Source organism: Lactuca serriola, chromosome 9 (genome assembly GCF_051521515.1).
Source record: "Lactuca serriola cultivar US96UC23 chromosome 9, Lser_US96UC23_V15, whole genome shotgun sequence".
Classification (NCBI taxonomy): domain Eukaryota; kingdom Viridiplantae; phylum Streptophyta; class Magnoliopsida; order Asterales; family Asteraceae; genus Lactuca; species Lactuca serriola.
Window position 1 is genome coordinate 69,215,853 of NC_136416.1, and position 9,802 is coordinate 69,225,654.

At 34.2% G+C, this 9,802-nt stretch overlaps 1 protein-coding gene across 1 annotated transcript; it reads right to left on the minus strand.

Annotated features, from left to right (window-relative positions):
* Positions 1 to 536: 536 nt before the first annotated feature.
* Positions 537 to 6,943, minus strand: LOC145073241 (uncharacterized). The gene is made up of 27 exons (XM_079019796.1): positions 6,461 to 6,943; positions 5,877 to 6,015; positions 5,716 to 5,787; positions 5,552 to 5,623; positions 5,386 to 5,457; positions 5,228 to 5,299; positions 5,078 to 5,149; positions 4,907 to 4,978; positions 4,750 to 4,821; positions 4,584 to 4,652; positions 4,147 to 4,218; positions 3,998 to 4,069; positions 3,850 to 3,921; positions 3,671 to 3,742; positions 3,513 to 3,584; positions 3,364 to 3,435; positions 3,191 to 3,262; positions 3,045 to 3,116; positions 2,899 to 2,970; positions 2,740 to 2,811; positions 2,589 to 2,660; positions 2,413 to 2,484; positions 2,233 to 2,306; positions 2,014 to 2,145; positions 1,596 to 1,943; positions 1,161 to 1,531; positions 537 to 1,066 (listed from the first exon to the last, which is right to left on the minus strand). Exons 1-27 carry the CDS (start codon positions 6,567 to 6,569, stop codon positions 734 to 736), a joined length of 2,943 nt encoding a protein of 980 aa, XP_078875922.1. The 5' UTR covers positions 6,570 to 6,943; the 3' UTR covers positions 537 to 733.
* Positions 6,944 to 9,802: the final 2,859 nt, after the last annotated feature.

Genomic DNA, 9,802 nt, shown 5'->3' on the forward strand with positions numbered 1-9,802 from the left:
AAATGTTAAAATAATAATAATAATAATAAAAGTAAATGTTGTTAGTGATGACCATTTCTATAATGGAGTGGGTTGATGGTGAAAATGATGTGGCGCATAGGTGGCACCACTTTTCCGGTAAGTTTGTAGTGACCACTCCATATAGCCTTACAGAATCTGCTCTGGGTGGACATGAATTTACTTGGCTGCTATTCGGTGTTTCAAAGTTGGGTGCTCTTTTAAAGTTGGGTTGGTGCAAATGGTGCCATCTCAAAGTTGACTGATTTCATTTTAGTATTTAGTGTTTCTTCTTATTCCTAAAGGCTGGCTTTTGTTTTTTATTTAAAGTCATTAACGTAAAAAAAATTAATAAAAAAAAGGTAGCTCAAACTTACGGTCTGTTTTTCATATAATAAGTGGTCATTTTTTAAAAATCCATAGAAATATATTTATTTTGAAATATGAGCATCTTCCTCCTTTGGCATAAATACCAATGTTATTGAACAACCAACCATATAATAAAATTGTAAAAAAAAAGCGACAAGCATAACAAGAGATGAGGTCCAAAATATAACAGCTTCACCTTGTGTATCAGTTTTTACAACCAACCAACCAAGCATTACATGATAATATAAGTTATAACAGACATTACACCGTGTTTCCTTCCTAATTCAAAAAATTTATCATATCCATCAGACCAAAAACCAAAACACACAACAAAAACATATATCATATACTTCCCTTTACTTCCTTACTAAAACGTGTGATTCGACACAAGTTCACGGAACTTAAAAAACCACTGCGCATCAGATGAATTCTCATCCTCATTCCCCTGTTTTTTCCGATCATCTCCCACCACCATTTTCTCATACTTCTTCTCCCCACCACCACCCTTCTTGACACCTGTCAACAACGATTGCAATATCCCCGCCACCTCATGCATCGTGGGCCGCTCACAAGGATTTCTCCTCGTACACAACAAAGCCAGCTGGAACGTCTTCTTCACATCCCCCAAATCCATACACGTCACCCACACTTCCGGATCCACCGCCTCCATCACCGTATTATCATCCGCCTTTGACAATATCTACAATTAAATCATTAATTAGTAATTAGTAATTACAACAACATATTAACCAATTTCCTTTTCTTATATAAGTAAATTAGTAATAAATAAATACCAGTTGATGCAAGTTTGATTCGTTCTCAACGGCTTTCTTTCCGGTCAACAGCTCAAGAAGAACGATGCCAAAACTGTAGACGTCTGATTTTTCGGTTACGCGAGATGTTCTGGCGTATTCTGGATCTATGTAGCCGATTGTTCCTAAAACGTAAGTGGAGGCGTAGGTTTTTGTTGTTGGGAGACATTTGGCGATTCCAAAATCGGATAAGTGAGGTTCGAAATTCTCGTCGAGTAGAATATTGGAAGACTTGACATCTCGATGGATGATTCTTGGGTTACAATCGTGGTGAAGATACGCCAGTCCCTGTGCTGCCCCTACTGCTATCTTGTGTCGCGTTTCCCAATCCAATTTCACCTTCTTCGATGGCCCTAACAAAATTTCATAAAATCGTTAACTAGATCAAATAGGGGCAAATTGGTAATTTTGACATACCATGAAGAAGGTCCCAGAGGGAACCATTGGGCATGTAGTCGTAGAAAAGGAGGTTTCCAGTAGGTGAAAGGGAGTAACCGTGTAAGCTCACAAGGTTTCTATGACGGATGCTTCCAATTGTAGCAAGTTCAGTTTCAAACTCATGGAAAAAGTTATGTTGGTATTGAGTGTAAGGATAAAGCCGCTTAATTGCAATAGGTCGGGAGTTTTTCAAACAACATTTATAAACCGTGCTTGATGATCCATATCCGATTATGTATTTCTCGTTGAAGTTTTCCGTCACTCTTAAGATATCATCGTACGTGTGAATCGCCATGTCCATGTGTAATATCACAAGTTTCGGAGGACCTAAAATGAAAAATTATCTTTTAAGCCTTGCAATTAATAAAAACTTTTTACTGATGGAAGCTTGAAAAACCTTGTACGCCTTTGTTGGCTTCTGTGATGTACTGTTTTGATTTGTTTGATTTTAGAATCGTGAGTGTCACCATGGCGATTAGGATTACGAACCCTAATGTCATGCAAACGATGGTTGTTCTGGAGAATAAAACTGTAACAGAAAATGAAGATATTAGTAATTTTATTTAACTTTTAAAAAATGAATTTAAATTTAAATAGATAAATAGATAGATAATACCTTTTGATTTTGTTGAATATGGGTCGCATATGGAGCCTAGCCAGTTCCCGCATAACATAGGATTTCCAAGAAAGCTGGAAAATGGAGATACAAAAGAAAGGTGTTAATAACATAAAGATTTAAATAAAAAATAATAAAATAATAATAATAAAAAAAAGGAGAGAATTAATGAATTTTTACCTGTCGGGGGGAAACCGAGAGAAGATTCTGGTAGGTGGAACCACACCAGAAATGTTGTTGTAGGAGATGTTTCTGATGAATAAGAGTGGATTAAAAAAAAATAATAAAAAAAAAGGTTATAGATCATGAATTTAATTAAAGGTAAATATAGAATATGAATTTAATTAAAAGCTTACAGATTAGTGAGGCTGAAGCAGTTGGATAACTGATTAGGAATTACTCCATTTAGGTTGTTGTTATTTAAGATTCTGGAAAGTAAAAATAAAAAAAAGTTGAAATACAGAAGTTTATTTTAATTTTTATAATAGAAGAAGAAAATAGGCTTACAGAGAAATGATGTTTTGTAGCTGTCCCATTTCTACTGGTATAGCTTCGTGGAGTTTGTTGAATGACATGTCACTACCAAAATATATTAAAAAAATTATAATAAGATGACGTTTTATTTTTTATTTTTTTTTAAAAGAAATTTTAAATTAAGAAACTTACATAATTTGGACACTTCTTAAATTCCCAAATTCCTGTGGTATTGAGCCATCAAGGTGATTATGGCTCAAATTCCTATGAATTAAACAAATAAGAAATGTAAATTTTATGAAAATATAATCAAATATTATGTAAAAAAATTTGCTTACAGCGTAAGAAGATGCTCCAAATCGCCGATAGAAGCAGGAATGGGACCCGAGAAATGATTGCTTGAGAGATCCCTAGAAAATGTTAAAATAATTTTTATTAGAAAATATACTTATTATACTAAGTAATTTTATAACTGAAAACTTACAACGTGTCTAGATTGATTATTCTCCCTAGTAGAAACGGTATAGTCCCCTTAAATTTGTTCGATGAAAGGTTCCTGTAGTTAAAGAAAGCAATATTTGTAACATATTTAAATATAATAATATAATAGTAATAATAATAATAATAAATTAAGAAATAGAAAGAAATAGAACATACAGATAAGTTAAGCTCTCTAGATTCCGGAATCCGGAAGGAATTGAACCATTTAAGAAGTTCCCATGTACATTGCTGCAAAATACACATAATATTTAAAAAATGGAATCATATAAATAAATAAAAAATGGAAATTAAATTATTAAACTTACAGTTGATTTAAAGCAGTGCAAGAACTAATGCCTTCTGGGATAGGTCCTTCAAGATCATTGAGTGCAAGGTTCCTAAAGAAAAAAGCATATGATTTCAGTTTTTTTTTTTAAATAAAAGAAATAAAAGATAATGTAAGAATTTAGAATTAAGAAATTACAATTCAAAAAGCTGATCAAGATTCCCAAGTTCAGGAGGGATTCCACCGGTTAAATGGTTGTTGTTCAACTGGCTGAAAAGTTAAAAAACCCAACAAGAATATAACCAAATTTGTTCATATGGAATTTGACCCAAAAAATATAAAAATTTATAAGATTTGTTATTTGTACTTTTACTTACAGATAGCTAAGTTTTGTCATGTTGCCAAGCTCTGGTGGAATTGGTCCTGTGAGTTGATTCCCATGAAGGTAACTACGGAATGGAATTAAACAAATCAGTAATGGAATGGAATTAGACATATCGGTGCCCCGTAATTGAAGACACTTACAGTTTTCCAGTGAAGGATAAGTTTCCAAAGATTGGGGGAATTGGTCCCACTAGTTCATTCTCGCTTAAATCCCTAGAGAAAAATGGAAATAATTAGTCAAAGAATACAGAAGGGTATTTTAGTCTTTTGACAATGATGGAAATCCTTACAGAACTGCCAGCGCTTGCATTAGACCAATGACTTCTGGGATTTTTCCAGTCAACTTGTTGCCTTGAAGAGACCTGGAAAACATAGAGTAGGTTATATTTTTGGTCCAATTGGTTGTTTAAAATTTTCAATTTTGGTCCCTAATAAATTTATCTTGCAACTTTAGTGCCTATTTTCAATTGTAGTAACAATTTTTGTCTCTATTGGCACCAAAATAGCAAGAAGAAACTTATGAATATAGATCAAACTTATGCAATACAAGTTTTGAACAAACTCAGGAACGAAAATCATTACAAAAATAAAACAATTAGTACCAAAATTGCAAACACAAAATACTTGGGACCAAAACTACAAACTTTGAACAAGCTCAGGGACCAAAACTACAAACTTTGAACAAGCTCAGGGACCAAAAATGTAATTACGAACAAGACAAACTCACAAGGTAGCCACTTGAAGGAACCCAATATTGTATGGGATTTCACCAGTGATCTGATTGTAAGAAATATCCCTACAAAACAAAAAATAGTTCAAATGAAAAAGTATGCTAATTTATTTATTTATTTATTTATTTATTTAGCATAATGACTACTAAAAATCAGTCTTACAATATCTCAAAGCTTGTACAGTTGCCAATGTTATCTGGAATTGTGCCAGTCAAATTATTTCCACGAACATCACTGAAGAAATGTGAAGAATTTATGAGAAGAGAGAAGAGACAAGAGATATAAATTATATAATTCATTGTTAAAATAGAAGACTTACAAATACCAAAGACCAGTCAACTGGCACATATCAGCAGATAGAGTCCCAGTTAATGAATTGCCTCTCAAACCTCTGTAAAAAAAGAAGTCCAAAACGTGTTAAGAGTTATAAAAAGATGACTAAAAATAAATTTCATTTAAGTTGTAAGGTGAAATGAAGGATGAAACTCACAGATACTGCAATACTTCGTTCCAGTAAATCAATCTTGGTATCTCACCAGTCAGCTGATTCTGAGCCAAATCCCTAAACAAAAGAAAAAGTTTCAATGTTAAGAACTTGAACTTTCATGAGGAAAAGGATGAAGATAAGTTGATAATTTACAGAGTCTTAAGGTTCGGAATTTGAGTTAGTGTTGAGGGGATAGGGCCTGTGATTTGGTTGTTCTTCAGGTTCCTGTTTTCAGCAACATTATTGCTTTATAAAGAGATGAATGTGTGCGCTATAATTGAAATTCTGGGTTTACATAAGCAATTACTCACAATAGTTCAAGTTGCTTCAACTTTGAGATCGAGAATGGTATGTCACCATACAGCATGTTGTCAGATAAATCGCTGCATTATGGACAAACAGAATGAGAAAAAAATGTTTTTAGTTTTATACTTTCACTTTTTGGTGAATGTAAATGGAAGAAGCTTTGAAGCTTACAGGAGCACTAGAGAAACACAGCTGCCTATTTCATCTGGTATTTGTCCTGTGAGTTTGTTTCCCTGCAAATCTCTGTAGATCAAGTAAAACCAAACGATGAGAACAGATTAAAGTGAAGAGAGACTGTTGATTTAGATTATACTCATATGATTTGGAATACGTACACAGACTGTAGATTTCTCAAGTCTCCAATGGCGGGAGAAATTTCGCCTCCGAGGTTCAAATTTGACAAGTTCCTACTCGGAAAAATGGATTAAGCAACGTGAAATCGAAACGATAGAAAACATATAGAAAATGAGATCAAGTTTGAAGATGAGCAACATACAAAGCAACTACAGTTGTGCTGATATTGTCGCATAGAATTCCTCTCCATGAACAGAGATCGTCGTTCTGATCTTCGTCCCAATCCAGAAGCACATTAACGACATTGCTAAACGACGCCTTTATAGACATTAATGCTTTCCCTGCACACATTTATTCAACACGATTACTAATTTACTACTAAAATATTCAACGGAAATTTAGAACATAACGTAATGAATGTAATATGTAAAAGTTAATAACAAAAATTTTGAAAATTAAAATTGCTAAGCAGATTTTGTTTGTGAAGCAGTAATCTCTTCGGAATTTGTCGTTTCTGCTCGTTTGACTGAAAATACTGTTTTCGAAACTTTCTCTTCCTAACAGTAGAATCGGATGTTTCATCCATTCGTTCTCTGACCATATCAACCTTCAGCTTTCTTAAAAAGATAAAAACAACAGAAAAACTCGACTCCCGATATCACTCAGAAACCTTCAGCATATGTTTTATTACATATTCTACGAACACAAGCATACATACCCAAAAGGAAAAAAAAAAATCAATGCTAGAAAACAGAACTCGTGTATTCTATGAAGTTAATAAATTACCTTCGTCGTTGAGAGACATCGTGCACGGAACCAGAGTCAGTAAAACCGCCATTAACACACATAATCCAAGCACCTTCTTAGTCGGAAACGCTATATTCTTCTCCATCATCGATTACAGCAACAATGTATGCAGAGAGAAACGCAGTTTCTTCCTTGAAACCAAATAAAACAGTCAAATTACCTCAAAATTGAGCTGTTCATGGAGTAACAGTGACAGTAGCACCAGGCATGACACTCGCAGTAGTGCGTGTGTGAATACTGGAGAGAGAGAAAGAGAGAAGAATGAAATGAAGAGAGAACAGGCGTTTGGCGTGAACTGTAAGAAAGAGAGAGAGGATAGTCGTGTTAATGGCGAATTGTTATGAAGAGAGAGAAAGTGCTGTTGTTGTTGTTGCAGAAGAGGGAGGGAGAGGTAAACGGCGGTGAATGGACGTTAGTAAATAGGGTGCTGGGAAAAAGAAGAAAAGTGGCAGCGGCCGTCACTACCCGTACTGCCGTTTCCCTAACTGGCTATATTTTGCGACAGTTGTCCCTCTTCTTTACACTTTACCACGCGCTGCAAAAATTCAATTCACTAAATTTAACAAAAATAATGATCATTATTTAATCATAGATAATATTAGCCTAAATTATGAGCTATTCATTAATATGAATATAAATAGAGAATATTAAACATTTTATTTTTTAGGCAAGTTTGTACTATTAGATATCAAAAGAAATAGAGGAGCTAAGTGGGGAAGTAGATTGATTAAAGGGAATAAAAACAAGAAAAAAAAAAGTTTAAAAATGGTTATTTTGATATGCAATTTTTAGGAAAACTATACAAACAATTAAAAAAGTTTAAAAATGGTTATTTTGATATGCAAATTTTAGGAAAACTATACAAACAATTAAACTTTTGCATTTTGATATGCAAATTATTAGCTATTCATTAATATGAATATAAATAAAGAATATAAAATTATTATTATTATTAAATATAAAAAATGTACTTAGATAATCAACCATCTCCTTTTTCTCATATACACTCACCTTCCTTAGATAGACCACACACAAGAAAGAAAGAAAAAAAGTCCCTCCTTCCCTTTTATTTCCCCCCTCGATTCTCATACTTTAAATCAACCTCCTTTTTTTCTCACTAGCCAAGAACTGCTACCATCTCCTGTTACCAAATGGTCAATGACCTAACGGTAAGGAGTGACACTCTCAAATGAGAGGTCATGGGTTCAAGTCTCAGTGGAGACATAAGTGGTTATTTAGGAGTAGGTTAATTAATTTGTCGTTTCAAAAAAAACTATTGTCGCTGGAGGTGACAAGAACCGACACTACTCACTATGGCTAGACCCCTTCCCCCCCCCCCCCACCCCTCGAAATTTTCTGAAATAAGAACCATAAACCAAGATCGATGAATCTTTTTAAACACACACATGATTTTTTATTCGATTTCTTGAGTTTCAAAAATGAATATCATTAATGAGTGAATCGATTTACAATCTTGGTTTTAAACAAAGATCAATGATTTTTTATTTGATTTCTTGAGTTTTATCCCCTGTCATTGATACGAACACCAGTCTGTCATGCCTTTGTGTCCTCATTATTGTCATCCTCGCCTAATACGATGAATCTACAAATAATGATGAAATTATAGTTGATATCAGTTGGTCACAATACCTGTCATTTTGTGAGAACAAATAGAATGACATGAAAAGGAGACTACATGTATTTATGATTGTGTTTGTGTATCAAAACATGAGAAAAAATAAGAAATGTATGAATCTATTTTGTGTTTGGTTGTGTAATATAGAAAGAGAGCCATGGTGATGAGGTGGGTGGAAGTATGGCTATTTATGTCCCGATTAAAGTGGGAAAAAGGAGATGTGTGGCATACTTGCATTTTAGACGGAGAGGGAAAGATAGGGTCGGTAGGTGGGCCTCTTTTATATTTAATAATAATACATTTAAAAAGTAAAAGAAAATTGGAAAATAAATATATTAAGGGTATAATACTCTTTTTAATTTGGAAAGGGACCAAAACTGCAAGCAAACCTGGTGAAAATGACCACAAATCCAAAAGTTTAGTGGTTTGTATTTTTCCCTGAAAAAATGCATACCGCAAAGACCATTTTTGTATTTTTGTCTAAAGATAAAAGATATAATTGACCAAATTTAGAAAAGACAAATACTTTGTATTCGAGTATCGGATTAGAGTTCCATAGGCGTGGAAGTAGTTGTACCCCCTTCTCTATCGTCGCTTGTTCATCTTTTTTAAGATTTTTTAGTTTCAAAATGTCCATATTATCCGAATGAAAATCAAACATGATGCATTTTTTTTATCTCGGACATGTAATTTGGTCAAGTAGAACATTAACTATGTTGTAGTAAGTCTGGAGTTGAGGATGTTGGAGTATGAAGTCTTGTCTAACATGGAGCACTTAGATCGCAATGGTGCATTTGGGGTTCATGGAGCATGTGATGAAAAACGGATCAAGTGCCAAAGGAACGAATCATATAAAGGGGGGTTTGGAGCACCTGGAAGAGGTTTGGAGCACGTGGGAGTGATATGGAGCAACAAAGAGACCTTGTTGCGCCATCCAAGAAAGGGATGGGCCAAGAAGGATTCTGTTGCGCCATAAGCATTCCTTTTTACATCATGATGCTCCCTTTTGCACCATAGGGTTTCTTCTTGTGCCATGGAGTATATTGTTACACCGAGCATGTTCCTGCTATGCCAAGGTGGTGATGTTGCTCCAATTAGAAGTTCTTGCGCCACACTTGAAGCCTATTGCGCCATCCTTGCACATGTTGCACCATCATGATGCAAGATGGGTCATTTTGGTTCCTTATGAGCCATGGTATACCTGGTGAGCCAAGTATGTTATGAAGTCCTCTATGATGCTCAAGATCGTTCAAGGATGCTCAAAAGTTGGTATTGCTCAAGGATTACACCATATTTTGCCACCATGATGGATGTTGGGCCATTAGTGTTCATGATGGGCCACTTGTACATCATGATGTTCCACTATGACACAAGGTGCTCCATCATGTGTGTTGTTGATGCTCATATGTTGTATTGTTGGATAAGGTGTCTGAGCCCGTAACTATATTTGGTATGTATTTGACCCGACCCGGCATGGTCCATTTAGGTTGCACTTCACCGAAACAATTTGTATGGATGATCCTTTGAGAATAGTATAGTTATGATTTATAATATATTATAAGTTATAATATATTAATATGAAATAATATTATTTAATTATTAGTGATCAAGAATTAATTTAGTCATCAAAAGGACCTAATTAAATATTGACTCTTATATATATATATATATATATATATATATAT

What these genes read in the sequence shown, in the direction of transcription:
- LOC145073241 (XM_079019796.1), bottom strand. Translation starts at nt 6,569, where the DNA reads ATGATGGAGAAGAATATAGCGTTTCCGACTAAGAAGGTGCTTGGATTA. An exon ending in AGCACAACTGTAGTTGCTTT is followed by an intron (nt 5,788 to 5,876) that starts GTATGTTGCTCA and finishes TTTTCCGAGTAG; the next exon opens with GAACTTGTCAAATTTGAACC. An exon ending in TTATCCTTCACTGGAAAACT is followed by an intron (nt 3,922 to 3,997) that starts GTAAGTGTCTTC and finishes TCCATTCCGTAG; the next exon opens with TTACCTTCATGGGAATCAAC.